The sequence below is a fragment of the Haliotis cracherodii genome, unplaced genomic scaffold (genome assembly GCF_022045235.1).
Source record: "Haliotis cracherodii isolate W230 unplaced genomic scaffold, xgHalCrac1.p SCAF_11, whole genome shotgun sequence".
NCBI lineage: Eukaryota > Metazoa > Mollusca > Gastropoda > Lepetellida > Haliotidae > Haliotis > Haliotis cracherodii.
Genome location: NW_027266266.1, coordinates 40185957 through 40207162, shown reverse-complemented (window position 1 = coordinate 40207162; position 21206 = coordinate 40185957). Strand labels below are relative to the sequence as shown.

General features: G+C 39.2%; 1 protein-coding gene across 1 annotated transcript in view; it reads left to right on the top strand.

Annotated features, from left to right (window-relative positions):
- LOC139455785 (trichohyalin-like) overlaps positions 1-21206 on the top strand; it is a 138850-nt gene that overhangs the window by 64245 nt on the left and 53399 nt on the right. The window contains exons 11-17 of the mRNA XM_071237331.1: positions 11293-11503; positions 13287-13352; positions 14945-15057; positions 16723-16894; positions 18125-18289; positions 18802-18927; positions 20941-21119. Coding sequence (XP_071093432.1) covers positions 11293-11503; positions 13287-13352; positions 14945-15057; positions 16723-16894; positions 18125-18289; positions 18802-18927; positions 20941-21119 — 1032 coding nt within the window. The remainder of the gene's footprint in view (positions 1-11292; positions 11504-13286; positions 13353-14944; positions 15058-16722; positions 16895-18124; positions 18290-18801; positions 18928-20940; positions 21120-21206) is intronic.

Sequence of the window (21206 nt, the reverse complement as noted above, 5' to 3'; positions counted from 1 at the left end):
GGGTTTGATTCCTGACATGGGTACAATGTGTGAAGCCCAATTCTGGTGTCCCCCAGCATGATATTGCTGTAATATTGCTGTAATATTGCATCAATACATACTCACTCACTCACTTCATAAGAGTTAGTGAGGGTTTTTTTGGAAATGAAGTTGGCAGTCGAAATTCTAAGGATCAACCATAGCCTTTCATAGCCCTTTGTCTTGAATGCAAGAATGAATTTGATTTGATAATTAAGTCATTAATACTTCCCAGTTTTGAAATTTGCCCACAATGTGGTGTTGAAGAGATGACCCCACCTTACAGTTGAGTTATTGAAACTATATTTTCTCTTTCAATTTAAGAAACGACTGGTATGGCAATGAATTGATTATAAAGAGGACAACATAATTCATATTATCTGTTTATCTATTTTTCTGAACAGCAAAGTATATATTTTTTGTTTCATGTTAACCAGATGTAATTCTTTTTGGTGTTACAAAATGTTCTTTATATCAACAAAGCAATAAAATTATATAAAAAAATATAAATTTGTTAATTATATTATAGTGTATACACTGGTGTATATATGAAACGCTGGTTGAAGGTTAAAAACCAATCAGATCTTTTAATGCATTTTGACATTCGGTACATGCCACACTTCCTGTGAGAAAGGTTTTTGGGAAACATTTTCCATCTAGCCTTGGTCTCCCCTATGATCAACTATTTAAATCTCTGAAAAGTAAGTCATAGATTAAATTATTTTCTTGTCTACACTCAATGTGTCACTTCTTCCATTTCTTTGAAAGTTTTTTAAGAATTGACCTTCACTTTGTGTGAGTTCATTGGAGTATGATCCTTCATAGAGTGAGGGCCAGACTGTATGAATGTCGGAGCTTGCGTCGGACGACGTTCACACAATGTTTGTCCCTCACTCTTTGAAGGTGCATGCTCCAATGAACTCGCACAAAGTCAAAGTCAATTCTTATAATTTTTTATATCACTATTTCTACATCAAATGATGTAGACCTAGATCCATACACAATTAAATTTAGTACGTGTGACTTCATGTTTACACTGACAGCCATACAGGAACCTGCTGTATCGCGAAATAAAATATTTCCTCAAAACGAGAGGTGCCATGAGCGTATGTACGATTATTATGCTCTACAGGAACAACTTTTGTTGTTCCTTACAACAATAGTATTCAAATGATGTCATTGGATGAGGAAGATCTGTTACGAACTACATTAGTAAGTCACAATGACGGCACATCATATAAGATTTACATCAAGACCTGTGAAGATCTGGGGTGGAATAGTCTTCAGCAACCCATACTTGCCGTATAAGGCGACTCTGCTTGTCGTAAGAGACGACTAACGGGATCGAGTGGTCAGGCTCCCTGACTTGGTTGATGCATGTCATCATTTCCCAATTGTGTGGATAGATGCTCATGATATCAATCACTGGATTGTCTGGTCCAGACTCTATTATTTACAGACTGCAGTCATATAGCTGGAATATTGCTGAGTGCGGCGTTAAAAAACAAAGAAACAAGGACAAGAAGTCAAAATAGCCGACACGATATACATGACGGGAGAAATTTTGGAAATTGTAAATGAACCTGTGGCACTTACATGTTTTAGTCATCATTGATCAATTGTCCGGTCCTTGAAAGGTGATTGTAAAGATATGGTCCAACAGACACTTATGTAAATTCATAGATTTCTGTAGACCGTCACTGTACTCTAGACACAGATCAAGTCGATACTACGATACTTTGGATGTGCATTTCTTTGTTTTGTTGACTAGCATGAGTTGTAATGAGGATTTTCATGAACAATCATGCAGTCAAACTCTCTGTTAACTTACTCAATGTAGACTAAAACGCTGAGTTCAAGATTAAAGGGTCAAAATGATCTGAAAGAACGCTTCTGTGTGTATTAGTGCTCGGGAAATCCCAGGGCTTCACCCAGGAATGAGGAAGTTGTCCGTCAGTGTTTATGTCATTTCAAGAACAAGGTCTTGTGAAAAACGCATGAATGTCAAATTGTGTCGTTTATACACTTATAAACGTCAATTTTGCAGTCATGTGACCGACCTCATGTCCAATGGTAAAGCAGTATTTTGTGTAAACTTCAAAATATAAAATTATAGTTTCTTGCAATGAATAAATCAGTTTTATCCATGAGCTTATTACCAAGACACGAGTCAACAAGCCCAAGGTCTACGTAGTGTTACCCAAATAACACACCTACCACCATCATGAATACTTTATATGTCTGTGTACACAATGTGTCACCATCAGTCATGAATGCATAGCCCCGAAATTCTGTGTTGTAATGGCGTGTGTCTATATAGGAGATAAACTTAATGTATTTTCTATTTAGAGGCTTCAAAAATAAATTTAATACCTAGGGAAATATACAGGTTTCAAATCTATGTTTGAAACCTCTAAATTGAAAACAGTATGTTTATCTCCATTCTACAATAACAAAGTGAGGAAATTAATGTGAAATCTTTCGTAAAATGGTCGTGAGAAGTGATGAGACCTCGGTTGAGGCTGATGTATTTAGTAGGTTCAATGGTCAAATTCAGGGATTAATGAAAATGATTATTTTTCCGCATATGATTGCTTTTATATACTCAAGCTATAATTTTCACCATATTGCCGAACTGTCTCTACAATAAAATTCCCTAGCATATACCTTGTAAGTATTATTCTGAAGATTCTCCCTTAGGGAAATGAGACCCATGAAGACCCGGGATAGAATAGGTCAGCAACCCATGCTTGCTGTAACAGGCGACTATGCAGCTAACGGGATCGGTTGGTGAGGCTCCCTGACTTGGTTGATGCATGTCATCGTATCCCAAATGCGTGGATCGATGCTTATGATATCAATCACTGGATTGTCTGGTCCAGACTTGATTATTTACAGAACGCTGTCATAAAGTTGGATGATGGCAGTCTGTAATTAATCAAGTCAGAACCAGGCAATCTAGTGATTGATATCGTGAACATCGATCACCACTTTTATGATGCCATAAATGTTTTTGGCTATGGAAGCAAAGTCCTGTGATGTGGTAGACATGATGTCACACTATGTTATTGAGTAGCATGGATGTAAAGGTGTGCTGATGTCAGTCAGTCAGTCAGTCAGTTGTGTTTGTCAGGGTTTCTGGCTTAAATTGTATTGCCACAGATGCTTCTGATATTCTAGGTTTCGCAACACAATATTTCGAAGCATATTTTGAGCAGGGTCATTATTTGATATACTGGTCAAGTTTGTGAAACAGTTGCAGTGATTTTATTTTGTTAAAAAAAATAGTTTTTTATGATTTCGTAATTTCAGAGGTACTTTTTAACATTGTATTTAACATTGCACTCTGAGCAATAATGTTCAATTTAGTATAACAGCCTCGTTCTCATGGCCCAGTGAAATCCAAGTCACCTTGGCCAGGCCATCACATTAGTTAGAGCTATGTTAACATGAATGCTCATTTTGTGTCTCTGAATCTGAAAACTTATACCATGTACATGTAGAATGCGTTTTTGTAAAGGAATTTTGGTTAAAGATTGAAGTGTACCTAAACTCGAAACTTGCATATGATATTCATATTACCATTCTGGATAAGTTATTTTGCTACAACAAAAACAACTACCTTTTCAACCATATAATTCTTGTTGCAAAGAAATACATTCACCAGTAAAGCATTAAAAAAAACTCCATTATGCTTTCCTTTCTTCATAAAAATATTGAAAAATGTATGTAAAATAGAAAACTTTATCGCAATGAAAAATACTAGTATCAATAAATTCGACAGAAAATGGAAGGAATTATCAGCCTACTTATAATTTCTCAGTCAATCAATATATGTACATACCCATAGCTGATCATGTTTTATGGTTCTATGAATTGCTACACTTATATACCTCATGTACCTATGTTACATTTATGTCTACTGAATTGAATTAAAAATATTTTTAAAAAAACCCCCAAAACATGAATTGGGGAATTGTAAGTTCCAATGTTGAAATTCTAGCTGACTAGTTGCAGACCTGGTTTCAACTATTGACCTGTGATGTCCAGGATGTCCCTGGTATGTCACACTATTATGGTCAAGCTTTAGTTTTCAAATGTGCAAATGTAGAACTAAGAGCTGAGGTGCTGATACAGAGCCTTCTTTGGGACATTCAGTATAAGTCAACTGTGATTTAAGTTATAGGATATTGTTTCAGTGACTGCAGGGTGAGTTGACTATGAAATATGCTGATGTCAGCTATTCCAACATGAGTAATCCTTACTCCCCAATCAGAGCTAATGTAAGATGAAAATGGATTTATGACTTATCAATACAATTATCATTTCTTGTATTAGTATGTTTACCAGTCATTTCCGAATCTCATTAAAATCAGATCTAAGTTCTCGCTGTCGCTAAACAAAGATCTGAGGACATCCCATTACGGGTCACGTCAGAACGACCTTTCGCGAACTTTGACCGACCACTGAAACGAATAATAAGAAGTCGATATGAGCCAATGAGAAAGCAGCTTTCTCGAGCTTTACGGCACTCGTTTCTACCTGGCGACTTCCATTTCAGACTACGCTTGAATAATATGTTGACACAGTTCTCAATTAAAATTTTGAAAACTGAACAAAAGAACAATCCGGAATGTCTAATATATGGTTACGATTGTATGGCAGTGCTTCCCACGTACTGTGCAACGCCTCCTCCGGTCAAATGTTAATCCTACGGAAGCGAGAGACAGACGATAATTGTGACGGAATCAGTCGTAAGGGCCGTAACTGTCGTTTGGAATACCCCATTTTAACATTTTTCGAGGTTGCATGTTTAGAAAACACATTCCGACTGTCACTTTCATGATCTGGTAAGCGATGCTTTGATTAGTCGGATGAAAGGTCGTTCTGACGTGACCCGTAATGGGGATGTCCTCAGATCTTTGTTTAGCGATAGCGAGAACTAAGATCTCATTCAAATGAGATTGGTCATTTCCAGTTCATGATATAGTCTTGACAGCTGATACTGCCAGTCAGTGCTTCAATGTGTAAATGTATTGTGTTACCTGTTGCCATAGCAACTATGACCTCACTGACTATGTGACTTGTCTGTTTCTATTTTGAGATATAAGTATTTTTGTCACGTGTTCCAGTTCCACAATTCAAATCTGAGTCCATGCATTCCTATGACAAATCTCCTAAATGCCTCTGATTAACTGGTATTTAATTGTGTTTGTTGTAACTCTCCAGAAAGTGTTTTTTTCAATTTTAAATAGATCTGCGAATGTTAATGTGGTGAATATATTCACATTGAATCAGCTTGAATTTGCATATGAAGAATTTTTTATATTGATAGTTTTGCAAACTGTATTTTTTCCCAAATTTAGGGTCAGTGGTCATGCGAAAAATTACAGTGTACTTTTCAAAAGAATCTTGTTTTTTATTAGATTCTCTTTGCATTGTAATAAAAAAAAATATATTTGATCACAATTTAACTGGTTTTCCTTCCCGGTTTTGTCAACCATGATAACTAATTTGATTAATTACAAAAAATGATCAGACAAGAAAGATTTTTTTATTCTCCAGTCGCTCATTTGGGTGATTATTGAACATTTGTTGTGAAAGAGTATGTGTTATTGGGTAACCTTCATGCCATGATACGATGAAAAGTGTTTCATATATCTTATCCCGTCCTATGTGATATTATACCTGTGATACTGTCCAAAGAGAGAAATAAATGACATACATACACTTTGTGTGTTTGTGACTATAAACATGAAGAGAATAAGTTGAACCATTTGTACCAAGAAGATGTATGCTTGAACTATATCAGCTGCGTACTTGATTATTGTGGGTATTAAATCTACATTCTTTAAGGATGGATAGCCTATTCGCAACTATATTTGCAATTGTTTTCTCGAAATTTTGAGAAAATAATTGAAGTACCAAGAAAATAATTGATTCAATGAGAAAATACTCGAACTTTTGAGTTTTTGAAATAACGAGAAAACAATCGATGCAAAAAGAAAACAATCGAAGTAACGGAATTTTTTAGTTTTTTAAATAAACTTGAAATAATGAGAAAATAATTGCAGCAAAGAGAAATATTTCTCCATTCTATAAAGATGAATACCCTTTTCGCATCTATGACTTCGTTTCGTGCCAGAGTCAAGTAATACAACTGGAAAGGTACCCGTTCCCTTAGGGTATTCTCGCAGCTGAGAGACCGCCTCTGTAGTCTAGTGATATAACATCCACCTGGAGAATGGAAAAACCGGGGTTCAATCCCCAGCCGCGTACTACCAAAGAGGTTAAAAGGTGGTACTTGTTGTTACCCTGTGTGGCGCTTGACGTTAAGGGGCTAAAACAAGGACTGGTCAGCTCGGAGTCAGTATACTGTGTCTGAGTAGGATATTAAACTGTGGTATGCTATCTCAGTGAGCTAGCACTATAAATGAGCATCAGTCCGGACTAGTACAAGCAGCCACACACACATACGTGCATTCACAAGTGCAATAATCTCGGACGCGAAGTTAAACCCATTTTCACCTCACCTCACAGTTGAGAAATATCTATCAAATGTGGGAGTGGTAGAGATGGTGACATCACTCAGAATCAACTTTGGCAAGGGAACCTTGGCATTTATCAACATAGAGTAGTACCCTGGGAGGTCAAGGATATCAGCAATCAGTTTTATGTCATGTTAACCGGTTGCTTCCTTGTTGTTTGAACTCCTCGTAAGGTTGGATGTCTGTAATTACGGCAGAGGACGACAACTGAAGAAGACAGATGCACGTTGAAACAGGATCAGTTGTATATTCATCAGCTTTCTTGGAGATACAGATATCATTAATGTTAGGGCGGTTAGAGAAATGTCCTGTCAGTCTGCTATTTGGAAGTCAAAGGATCCTTGTTTGCATTTCTTCTTGCAAATCTGTTGGGTGGGGGGGAGGGAGCGGGTTATTCAGTGAAATTTATAATTTTTCTTGAGATTTGTGAATATTAAATTGAAGATGTACCACAGAAAGGACATACGCCCAAGTCTGGAATTCATGAGTTCGACATTGATCAGTCCTACCACAGATCGGAGTCCAACCACAGATCGGAGTCCTACCACAGATCGGAGTCCAACCACAGATCGGAGTCCTACAACAGATCAGAGTCCTACCATAGATCAGAGTCCTACCACAGATCAGAGTCTTACCATGGGTCAGTCCTACCACAGATCAGAATCCTACCACAGATTGAAGACCTACTACTGATGGGAGTACTACCACAGATCGGAGTCCTACAACAGATCAGAATCCTACCACAGATCAGAATCCTACCACAGATTGAAGACCTACTACTGATGGGAGTACTACCACAGATCAGAGTCCTACAACAGATCAGAATCCTACCACAGATCTGAATCCTACCACAGATTGAAGACCTACTACTGATGGGAGTCTTACCAATGATCAGTCCTACCACAGATCGGAGTCCTACTACAGATCAGAATCCTACCACAGATCCTACCACAGATCGGAGTCCTACCACAGATCAGAGTCTTATCATGGATCAGTCCTACCACAGATCAGAATCCTACCACAGATCAGAATCCTACCACAGGTTGAAGTCCTACTACTGATGGGAGTCTTACCATGGATCAGTCCTACCACAGATCGGAGTCCTACCACAGATCGGAGTCCTACCACAGATCAGAATCCTACCACAGATTGAAGACCTACTACTGATGGGAGTCCTACCACGGATCCTACCACAGATCAAAGTCCTACCACAGATCCTACCACAGATCAAAGTCCTACCACAGATCCTACCAGAGATCAAAGTCCTACCACAGATCCTACTGCTGATGGGAAACCTACCATGGATCAGTCCTACTACAGATCAGAGTCCTACAGATCGGAATCCTACTACAGATCAGAGTTTTACCATGGATCAGAGTCCTACTAAATATCTGAGTCCAACTGCACATCGGAGTCCTACTGCTGATCAGAGTCCTACTGCAGATCAGAGTCCTACCATGGATCAAAGTCTTTCATGTAATAAACTTATACCTTGACCATCCCAAGAGCAGGAATCACTAATGCATGAAAGTTGATTGGTTTCGGAACATAAAGAATTGCCTGCATAAACCGACCATTATCATGTAGAGACATTGTTGTTGATCAAATGCCATCAATGTCAATTTTCTTAATAGATATATAGGTTTCACTCTTTGTTGTCCTATGACAAAGGCAGATTACCATGAGAATAGCCAGATCCTAAGCACCATGGGCATGGTCTAAGGCTCGTATCACCAGTATGGTTTATAAGATAGTGTGTATATCAATAGATAAGGTGAATAGATGGGGGATTATTGCCTATGGTTATCGACATGGTGAATAGCATGGCCTTACATGGGAGGTGGCCTGTGCCAGTGAGTGACCACATTGTATACAGCACCCTTGACATGTGTATGTGCCCCCCTTTGATGAGATTGACGAGACTTTGATTGACTTTTTACCTCTTTATCAGTGACTGCTCACCTGGAAAACTGGTGTAGATATCATGTACATTTCATGTCAGAAAATTCTTCAGCATGTTACTACAGATGTTTGCAGAATGTTGTTTTGGGCAGGAGTAGGAGGTGAGAGCTTATCATTTTGACATTTTTGTCAGGAAAATTATTAATTAGATGGGGATAGTTAACAAATATTTATGGTAGGAGTGAGTATGGTTTGATGCCACTTTTAACAATATTCCAGCAATATCATGACAGGGGACACCAGAAATGGTCTTCACACATTGTACCCATGTTTGGAATCGAACCTCTGTCTTTGGCATGACAAGTGAATGCTTTAACCACAAGGCTACCCCACAGCTCCTTCAGGATAGGAGTTATACTGATAAGACAAACTTGTTTTAATTCCTATGATTAAGAATCCCCCAGGAAATTAGTTTTAGTTGTTGTCTGTGTGACATGCAAAATAGTTACTATCTCACTATGTTTAGTGTAGTACTTAATGAAGAAGACTTACTTATGGTTTAAACAAGGAGAGGTGAAGTGAAATGGGGTTTAACGTTGCTTCCAAGTTTATTGCATTTATTTGGTGACGTGCACACAAATGTGTATCTGAGTGTGTGTGTATGGCTGCTTGTACTCGTCTGGACTAAGGCCGGATTTATAGTGCTAGCCCACTGAGATACCATGCTCCAGTTTAACATGAATACCCCACACAGAGACAGTACACTGACTCCAACCAGCCAGTCCTTGTTTTTTGACCCCCTATTACCGAGTACCAAGCAGGATAACAACAACTACCAACTATTAACGTCTTTTGGTATGACCTGGCTGGGGATCGAATCCCCCGACCTTACGCTCTTCAGGCAGACACTCTACCACTAAACCATGGAGGCAGTCTGATTTAAACAAGTGCTTGTGTAGAGTGTGGGTGGATAAAAAACTAGGGCAATATAACTGAAAAAAAATGTAAAATCTAAATTTTGCTAGTTATTCTTGGAGAATACATATGCAGATTCCTTGCTTGGAATATAGACATCCCAAAAGAAGTTAAGGACCACTCAATTCTTTCTTAGAATGACAGGTTTGCTGTAGTGATATGAAAGAATCAGGCAATATTTTGTGGTAATACACTTAAAGAATAAGATGGACAGCTGACATAGAAGATGGAGTATCTTGCTTGATGAACAATCTCAATCAGTACCTTGCATTGTATATACTCTGAGGGGCGGTTGGGTAGCCTAGTAGTTAATGGGTTTGCTCGTCACGCCGGGTTTGTTCACTGTCCCACATGGGTACAATGTGTGAAGCCCATTTGTGGTGTCCCCTGCTGTGATATTGCTGGAATATTACTAAAAGTCAGGTATAATCAAACTCACTCACTCATTGTATGTACTTGAGATGCAGTGTCATGTGATCGTCAGATCCCATCATTGTGATACTTCCAACTTGAACAGTATGTCCGTCTGTCTGTAACCACATTACAGGTTTCATTGTGACTATGCATTTGGGATGAACTATAGAGTGATTTATAGTATTATAACACTGGAACTGTCAGTTCAAGAAACATTTTTTGTTTTTATGTAGCCTTATTTACAGTGAAATGAATTTCAGTTTCTTTGAAGCAATGCATCACGCTTCTTTACCAATTCATTTAGTTTATCAATTTCAACATTTTGTAGTAGCAGTTTTTAGGATACATCTCTGGATTGTCTGGTCCAGACTTGATTATTAACATACTGCAGTCATATGGCTGGAACATTGCTATGTGTGGCGATAAAGGACATACAAATATTGTATTATTTTGGTGTATTAACAACGCGTGTCGGTCCGACGTTGATTAATGTACAATTTGCATACTCGTATATGCAAGGGGCCAACGTATGGTTCCTGTAGGAAGTGACAACTTGGAGACGATGGCTTGCGGTATATACAGTTCTACTTTATACATGTTGATATATACATACAAAAGACACTATGTGCCTGGTCAGCACATAGTGGTAGTTGTTGTTGTCTAGGTGCCCCGGAGCACCCAGCCTAACCCTAGCTAGGCTAAGGATAAGACCTCTCTTTTTCTCCTTCTTTCCTCCTCTCTGGACCAAGGCTTATATAGCCAAGGTCACCTGACATTTAGTACGTAATAAATATAAATGTAAACAGTAAATCATAAGTGACATACTTGCACATTCTGTTCAGGATGGCAGATGGTCAATGTACACAAAAATGGGGATTAACAAATAGGATTAGCATCTAATAAATAACAGCAATTAAATGTTTCAAGGCATATAGATGTCATGGCTCCAGGGTAATGAGCCTTTGCAATTAAATGTTCTTCAGACAATGGGTGTCGTAAATCAGTCACTATGACAGTATACAAAACCAATTTTGGAATACCAAGTTTAACCAATGAGTTTGACATGAGGACTGCAGCCTCTCAAGTCATAGAAACCCTTATAATAGCAATGAGAGTCTCTGTCTCCAGGAGATCTGTATATGGGAGGTTGTTCAATGTCAGTGTTCATACCTTTTATATATTGTGATTTTCTATTAACATCCACCAATATCAGTTCGGAAGTTATCAGCTTTATATCAACAAGCACTTATTCCCCGTGGTTATTAGGAGAAGACGTGTTTATACCTTCGTTGGTGTCGACAATAGAGCAAGGAATGAACAAACAATAGCGTCGTCAGTGACCTCACTCCAGGAGTTGACATAGGTGTTGATAAGTGTGCCTGTCATTGAGTCAAACATTAAATGATGGATGAAAATGAATTCTTGTCTTGTTCAGGCCTGAGAAGAGAATTGTGAGCGTGTACGAGGAGGACAGTGTTGATGAGACTTGTCGTGAGATCGAGCGAGAGACGGCGAGAATACGGCAAGAGATGGAACGAGAGAGGAGATCGCACTCAGTCTCCCCAACCAACCATCTCCGAAGTTCCAGCACCTCTCCAGTCCGAGCTGGCCCTATAGGAGTGAGTTCCCCTGAGACTATGAGGAAGGTAAGTATTGATAGTTCAAGTCTGATCATGTTAATGGCTGTTGCCTGTGTATGTATGGCAATGAAAACACTGTTTCCTTGCACTCTTCTGCCTCAGTTTGAAATTCAACAAATATAACACTTTTGTGTATGTTACGTGATTTGTTCTGCATGACAATGGTAAGAAGAAACATTGTGCCACATGTCTTTGTTGACGCTTTCAACATGTGCCTGTTTTGTGACCCACGGAAAGATGTGAATGTGTCTTAGTGTAGTTTGTAATCATGAAAATAGTACAAATATTCTCAATAATTGAATAACTGTTGCTCTTTGACCCCATCGGTTTGAAAAACGAGGGAATGTAGCGATCATCCGTTTTCCATTTCTGGTGTTTTTACTATCCCCCAGCATATAATGCGGTGGGATATAGTTGACACCTCATCTGTATGTCCGTCCCTCTGTAACCATTTCGTTTCCAGAGCACAACTTCAATATCTTTCAACAAAACTTGGCAGACTTGGTGGTGCCTTTTGCTATTGAAGGATTTGCCACATTTTATTTTGCTCCATTTCCATGAAAACAATTGGACTTGGTCACAAGATGGGGTGGATGTCATTCTCATAGCAGAGTTCGAAAATCATGAAATATTCTTTTTAACAAAACATGCCAGGTTTATCAATTGTGTCCTAAAGTGGTGCCTTTATTTGGATTTTTTTAGGAATACTTTCTATACAGACAAATTGGACTCAGTCTGAAATGGTTTGGGTGTTTTTTGTGAGAGGAAGCAGAACTCCAAAGCCATTGAATATATCTAGATGATGTTTGCTATACAGATCAGTCTAGTGGTAAACTGGGGTCTTTTTTATGTTTTCATGACCACAAGTTGAATTTTACTGAAAATGAGGGTAGTGCTCGTTTCCATAACTGTTGAATATTTCTGGTTGCAACTTGCTGTACAGATCAGTCTAGTGGTGAACTGGTTCCTTTTGGTGATTTGGGATTTTGAAAAATACTAAACAACATTGTTTCTTTCTTCACTGAACTGAAGGTATCCAATAGCAGTGAACTAAAAGTGGGGTATAAGTGACCAAATTCCATTTCCGAGAGGATGTGTCATCTCATGATAAATGATGACGCTTGTCCATGACTCTCAAAATGCTTCTTTGACCACCAAAACCTGCATGTTGTGTTATTATTACCACCATCATTTGACACTGAATTGGTCCCCAGCAACCTCTGCTGGTCATTGAAGCAATTTGGTGGATCGTGTGGTTGAGCTCAGTGACTCGGTTGATTGTAGTATCAGTCACAGGATTGTCTGCTCCAGACTCAATTATTTACTAGCTGTCATCATAAAACTGGAATATTGCTGATTGAGGTATTAAACAACAAACAAACAAACCTTCTCCTCCCTGAAAGCCTTGTTGTTTAACGTCACGCTCAGCAATATTTTAGCTATATGACAGCAGCCTGTAAATAATCGAGTCTGGTCCAGACAATCCAGTAATTGACATCATGAGCATCAGTCAACGCAATGGGGATACGATGACATGCATCAACCAAGTCAGCGAGCCTGACCACCCAGTCCCATTTGTCGCCTCCCGTCATTGACATTGTGAGGAACGTTCCACACCATTTTGGTGTTATGACACACAATCAACTAAGTCACCGAGCCAGACCTCCAATCCATTTGGGCACCTCACCTGACCAGCATAGGTTGCTGGGGAGCTGTTCTAACCTGGAGACCCAACAGAAGTACATAATGACATAAAACACATGAACCTCAGCATCATTGACTGTTCCAGGTGTACACCACGAGCCGGGATGGAGCAGGGAAGAGGCAGACACAAGCTGAGGAAGAGGAGAGAGAGGTACACTTAGAAGTATTTGGGAGATCAAATTTGTGGCATCAATTTTTGTACAAACTTCATTTTGTTGGAGGCATGTCCAGTCGATCATTTAAAAGGCAAAATGTGCATTGCAAGACATCATTAAGCTGCATATTGTTCTGTGGTATGGTCAATATGCCCTTCATGAAAAGGGTTTGTCAGTACCATACCCGTGCTCGTGGGTTTCACCGAAGTGGTAAATGTCTAAGACCTGCATCTCTTGGGGCTTTCCTCCCACATTAAGCTGACACGCCGTGATATGACTGGAATACTGTTAAAAGCGGCGTTAAACACAACTCACTCACTCACTCATGAAAAGGCAATGGTTCTATGAGCAACATCATCCCAACATGCTGAACCCAAGTTTCTGCCAAGTGTTTCAAACATTACAACTCGTGTCTCGCATTGTTGTTGAGATTTGACATTGTGGTGTTCATTACAGAAACAGTCCCACGCATCTGTAAGTGTGTCCCTCTGCCTCTGCAGTGCGTGTCATAGAGAGTAGTTAGTTATATTAGTTGGCTAGTTGCAGCTCATGGACCATTGTAAAGAACTGGAGGCCAAATGCTAGGCAAATTCAGTCAGTCATTGTTCAGTAGACTAACATAGAATCTATGAACTCTTTTATTACAAAATTAATTTCTCTCTTCTGAACATTGATTTTTCTAATGCAGATTTCATATGTGGAATATAATTAGCGAGACTTGGCGATGTTTTGTAACAATGTAGATTGCTCTTCATAGAAATAGATGAAAATATTTTTATTTTTTTTCAAATGATGATAATGAGTACAAATAGATATTATGACAAAATCCTTTTTCATAACTGATAAGATGTCATAATGTTTATGGTTATGAAAGATATTGAGAATCTTATTGAAAATGGAAGTTATTTTGAAGGAAACTCGTCATACATGGAAGGATGGGCTGTTGTAGAGAGATGTATGGCATCTACATAAACTTTTGCAACACCCAAATATGTGTACATTTTTCATGGCCTACCCTGTAATCCAAACATAGTTTGTTTTTAAATATTACACAAATAATCTATCAATAATCATTAATTCATGACACTTGATCCCCCTGAACTTGAAAGCTCCTCAGAGTGTATCTACAGTAATGAGATTTAAGGAATTCTAATGCTTTCTCCGAAGGCTAGGATACCTAGGTTGTTGGTAAGTAGTACACCTGTCAGTGGAAAAGTGGGTAACACTGAGCCATCTCTGGTGTTAAAAGTCTAAGTGTAATCATTTAGGAAGTTTAAAGGGGGACTAGCCTCAAGGAGAACGGCAGTCCTACCACATTGGAGTCAAGTCTCCAACTTCAGTGTTTCATGATCTACACCCATCCGTATAAGAGTGAGGGGCTGGTCATTTATGGGGTGGGGTGTGAGTGAGAAAGACCAATGGACCAGTCCCTATATAATGTTAATATTTATGATTTTTATGTTTGAAAAAAATAGACCTGTGTCATTTTGCAGAGTGCAAAGAGAGTTCCAGATGTTGTTTCCAGTTGATGATGTCCTGAGTTGATGATGTTGATAAAGTGTCATGCTAACTTGTAGTGTTTCTTCAGGTGCTGACACAGGAGATTAAGACACTCCGCCAGGCACTCCATGCATCTCGGCTGGAGCTGAGGGAGGCGGAGACGTCGCTTAAAGGCACGCGAGAGAAGTCTGAAGATGCCCGGTGAGAGGCTGTGACATGGGAATTAATGTGACAAAACATACAACCCCTCATACAATCATCACAATTTCCTTACAATCATCACCACCCTCTACAATCATCACAACCTCCTTACAATCATCACAACCTCCTTACAATCATCATAACCTCCTTACAATCATCACAACCCCCCTTTCCATCATCACAACCCCACTTTAATAATCAAAACCCTTCTTCTGTCTTCAAATCCCCCCTTTCTGTCATCACAACCTTTCTTACAATCATCATAACCCCTTATGAAATCATCACAACCTTTCTTACAATCATCATAACCCCTTATAAAATCATCATACCCTTTCTTACAATCATCACAATCCCTTATAAAATCATCACAACCTTTCGTACAATCATCACAACCCCTTATTAAATCATCACAACCTTTCGTACAATTATCACAATCCCTTATAAAATCATCACAACCTTTCGTACAATCATCACAACCCCTTATTAAATCATCACAACCTTTCTTACAATCATCACAACCCCTTATAAAATCATCACAACCTTTCTTACAAACATCACAACCCTTCTTTCAGTCATCACATTATCACGCACTAATTGTAATAAAGAAGTTGTTCATCCATAGAACTCGTCTTACTTCATGACTGCCAATGTCAGACAAATTATTGGTTGATATGAGCAATATCCCATGGCATTATTGGTTGATATGAGCAATACCCCATGGCATTAGTGGTTGATATGAGCAATACCCCATGGCATTATTGGTTCATATGAGCAATATCCCATGGCATTATTGGTTCATATGAGCAATACCCCATGGCATTATTGGTTCATATGAGCAATACCCCATGGAATCAATGACATGCAATCAGTTGACTCACTGAAATGGACCACCTGAACCATTTTAAGCATATACTACTGAGGATTGACTCTAACCCATGGCTGACCATTTGATATTCGGGTGAGGGGGACTTGGTTTTTCTTTCTGTCCCTGAAAATTTATGAAAACAAAGAAATCCTGGATGTTCAGAAAAGTAATGAGTTGTGGGTCCAAATTATTTTCTGCTCTTTCATGTAAAGTGTATGTTTTGTATTGTATTGTATTGTATTGTATTGTATTGTATTGTATTGTATTGTATTGTATTGTATTACAACCAGGCCCCCAAGAATATTATATGGTGAGAGAGACAGACAGACACACACACACACACACACACACACACACACACACACAGAGCATGTGGGCATCATCAGAGATTTTTGATGCACTTTTGAATGTACTGAAAATATGACCCTCCCCTAATGCTTGACACATTTATGATGCCCCTCCTCCAGTTCTTGTACATTTTGTCATGACCCTCCCCAAGAAGACAAAATGCCAAAGCACTTTATATTTTATTATATACTGTCCCTTTTTTCATGAACCTCCCAGAATATAAGTATTATTTCTTATGACCCTCCCCCAGAGACAGTCATATTTATTGGTGACCTCTCTCCAGAGAGAGAGAGTATATGGATGTCAACTTCTTTATTATGAGTATCACAACATTTCGTAGTACCTGCTTACTCTTTCCTCAGGTGAGTAAGGATATACTCTATTCTAAATATACTCACTTCTAAATGCCATTCAAAGACGTTATATGGTGGGTCCCTTATGTCTGCTGACAGAACCCAGCTGATGCTGACGGAGTTCAAGCGCACGACGGCCATGAAGGACCTGGAGCGGGTCATGGAGGACATGGAGAGGAAGAAGAGCGAAGCCAGGAACTTCGAGAGTCAGATCAAGGTGAAGCAGGGTGAGGTGCGGGACATCCAGTCTATAGCAGCAGTCAAGGAAGAGGTAGGTAGACATCTTCCTCGCTTCATCAGTCCCCACTGTATTCCACGATTCCATGGTTGTAGAATATATTGCAGAAATGCCCAATTGGTGAAGAAATGTATGTATCTTGCAGAAAATCACATTTTGTGCAGAACACGTGCAGAATTTTGCAATTTTTTATTTATCTGCTACATAACTCATTAAATACACTGCAGAATTTTAACATGTGTGTCAAAAACTGGTTTTAAAAATGTAAAGGGATATTTATGACTTTTGTATGATTGGTTACCGAAAGTGCATGTCTGTATGTTTACACAAGTGATCCCCAGAGTCACTTCTATAAGTTATTCTAGTTGTTGATAGGTTTATCATAATAATGCCTACCACAAGTCAAACAGGTGCAGGACTTTGAAATTCATGAAAAGTATGCTTAAAAGTTTGGAGAATTGTGTGCAAAATTATCAACATTTGGTTGCAGAATGTACAAAATTTGACTGCAATTCTTTTAATTCTTTTGGGCCTCGTAATACAGTGGGTACACCTACATTGGGGTTGTTACAATACACTTTGTTGCAGTCATATGCACAGCTCAGTAACATGGTTATGATATGATACACAATATGTTACATGACTTACACTTGACTTGAGGAAATATTTCTGCTATGAACAAAAACTAACAGTAATCTAATTGAAAGATATTTAGTAGATTTGAGTCAAATTGTAAAACAATAGGTTGATATCTATTGAACATACAATAAGAAAATAGTATTTTCAATGTATGTTCTTACCTTTTTCCATTTCATCCTTTTCATTTTTGTATCGATACAAGACCATCCGATACAATATATGATGGCTCAGAGTATCATGATGCACCAAAACGTTTGGTGAATCATTACACACAATTCTTCATCACACATAACTAGCCTTGACCCCTTTCACAAAATAATGAGATGTACAGTAAACAATGTTTATAACGAACACGCTGTATATATGCTTATTATAAAGTATGGTTATAACAAACTTAAAGTAGTGGTCTCTCTGAGTTCATTATAACCGTAGTATGGTAGTTCAGGAAATTCAAAAGGTTAATTGTGATTTTTGTTAAAATTTTATTTCCACCACTGATATGTTAATTCAAAGGTCTACATTTTTCTTTTTGATCATTGACATTGTAAGAATAAAACAATATTCTGTAAACCAACTACCTTTCAACAAAATTTGTCACCTGACCTGCTGACATATGTGCTGTAGCTCCGGGCAGTGCAGGAAGCGAACTCGGACCTGCGTGTGAAGGTGCGGAGTTCGGAGGGCTTGCAGTTGGAGCGGGACGAGCTGGTCCGGCAGCTGGAACAGACCAAGGACGAGCTGTTCAATGAGCAGAAGCAGAGTCGGATGCAGAAGGAAGAGCTGCAGGATGTGAGTTATCTCCCCTTTAATTGATACATATCTTGAGTTGAAATCTGGTTTAATGTCACGTTTAGTCACCGTGGAATGACATGGGCAACTCATGTTAAATATTTACTCGACATTTATGGATTTGGTTATGTGTGGCACGAGCAGAATGTTGGTGATGTTAATCGTTTCTTGCAGCTTTTTAGACAGCATTTGTTGGATTGTAACAAACAGAGTATCCAGATGAAAATTTATAATTCTTGTAAATTAAGGTATTATTAACACGGTAAGATATTTTTGGATATATAGAATATTTTGTTACAGCTTTCAGAAATAGAGACCATAGACGTATGCTGTGCCTGTTGATATTATACCCTTAGTTTTCTTGTCAATGTACATTGCCTCAATGTGTCACTATATGTAACTGAAATGTACATGGGCCTATGGCCTCGCATACATGAATAAAACAATTGAGTAGTCACCATGTACAGTATTGTTGGTGTGGGCAGCCCCTGTATGTGATGTTTGTGCTGCAGGAGGTGGAGACACTGATGGGCAGGATGGAGGAGACCCAGGGGAGCCAGGACGATGTCCATAACAAACTGATGTCTCTGGAGGCCGCCTACAGGACAATGGAAAAATGCAAGGATGAAATTATACAGGTAAGTAATTTGAGACGATAAAAAACAGAAAGTGATGAGTGTTGTTTTACGCTGATTTTAGTAAATATTCCAGCATTATCACAGCATAGGAGACCATGAATAGGGTTCACACGTACCCATGTGGGAAATCAAACCTAGACCTTCAGTATGATGACTGAAGCCTTTAGGAACTGGACTAATCCACCACCCAACAACAGTAAGATGTTTAGCAATGAATGATAAGTGATGGAGGCAGCTAAGTCCAAAAGGGGTATATTTCTAAAGTCCGAGTGTAAATGCAAGGTTGAATTGAAAATGGATGCAACAAATTTTAATTATGGGTCCTGTCCAATCAAAAATGTATGGCTGTTGGAAACTTGATATTTATCAGAATTGTAGATTGCATAACATATAACTGACATTTTGTTTCTGGTAAGAAAATACGCTCAATGTTGTGGGTGTCAGTTGTCAATTTTCGTCAATCTAACATTAAAATCTGAAACTATAACAGGCTTAGGTTCCTGAGTGTGTGCAGTGATATGCCATCAGAAAAATTATTGTATTTTCATGAAACATGTCACCAACCTCGGATCCCCATGTTCATGTCTTGGAGCTAATACTGAGAATCCCAAGGACTCAAAAATAGGACTCAAGTAAATCCCAAGTATATGAGAAATGTTCTATAAAGAGATAAGATGTACTCCTATGTATTGATGTGTGTGGTGATACGAGGGGTGTTCATTAAAGATTTCCACTGACCCACTTCCGATGGACCTAGTAGAATGAAACTTGGCATAGGTATTAGTCTTTCTCCACATAGGAACCACCAAGAGTTACACACTTCTCCCATTGTTTTTTGCAACTATGGAGACCTCGCTTGTAAAAGCCCTCATTTTGCGTCTCAAACCAGGATTTGACTTCAGAAATCAGTGTTTCATCATCTGTGAAACGTTTTCCCTTCAAAAATGACTTCATGGTTGGAAAGAGGTGGAAGTCAGATGGTGCAAGGTCAGGAGAGTAAGGAGGATGTGGAAGGATTTCATAGCCACAGGACCACGCTTCTGTCTGGGCAACATGAGAGTTGTGTACTGGAGCATTGTCTTGCAGGAGACGGACACCCTTGGTCAGCATGCGACGCCTCTTAAGCTTGATTGCGTCCCGCAATTTCCGCAGCAGTGAAGCATAATAAGCTCCTGTAATTGTGTTACCCTTTGCCAAGAAATCCATCATCACTACTCCGTGCTGGTCCCAAAACACTGTGAGCATGACCTTGCCTGCAGAGGGTTGGACTAGTGCCTTCTTTGGAGGGGGGGGGACTCCCCATGCTTCCATTGCATCGACTGAACTTTAGTCTCGGGATCATAGTGATGGACCCATGTTTCATCCTGTGTGATAAGTCTGTCAAAAAAGTTTGCCTGTTTTTTTTTGGCACATGTCCAAAAGATCCTTTGAGCAATTGACTCGTTCCTGCTTTTGGAAAGGTGTGAGCAGCCTGGGAATCCATCGTGCAGACACCTTATGCATGTTCAAATTGTCATGGATGATTTTTTCCACAGACCCTACACTGATCTTGACATCTTGTGCTAACTGGCCAACAGTTATATGTCGGTCTGCCAAAATGGGGGTCTCCACTTGATGGATAGTGTCCTCATCAATGGCTGAATGGGGCGACCAGGAATGGCAGCTGTTTCCACAGATGTCCGACCACACTTGAACTGGAGTTGCCAGTGTTTAACAACGTCATATGATGGGGCATCTTCCCCATGAGTTGCTTTCATTTCATCGAAAGTTTCTTTTGTGTGCGACCTTTCAAATATAAAAACCTAATCACTGCTCGGTATTCTACTGGCTCCATTGTCACACCCTACTCGATCATAACACCTGTAAAAGTGGTAAGATTAATAGTTCGGTGCTGCAAATTCAGACATAACCCATAGATACATGTATCATTAAACATGTGAAATTTCAACCAAATAAGATAACCCTAAGTGGTTTAGGGGAAATCTTTAATGAACACCCCTCGTATGTCTGCAGGAGAAGAGTCGTGAACAGGAAGAGATGAAGACGCGGTACAAACGTGAGAGTCGGGAGAACAAGCGAATGGCAGAGCAGGAGAAGAAGGTGCTGCAGCAGGAGGTGCTGGAGCTCAACCACAAGTTGGGGCAGGTGCAGGATGAGCTCAACAAGAAGGACGACAGCGACCTCAGAGTCAGGTGAGAGATGCTAGTCACAAGTTGGGGCAGATGCAGGATGAGCTCAACAAGAAGGACGACAGCGACCTCAGAGTCAGGTGAGAGATG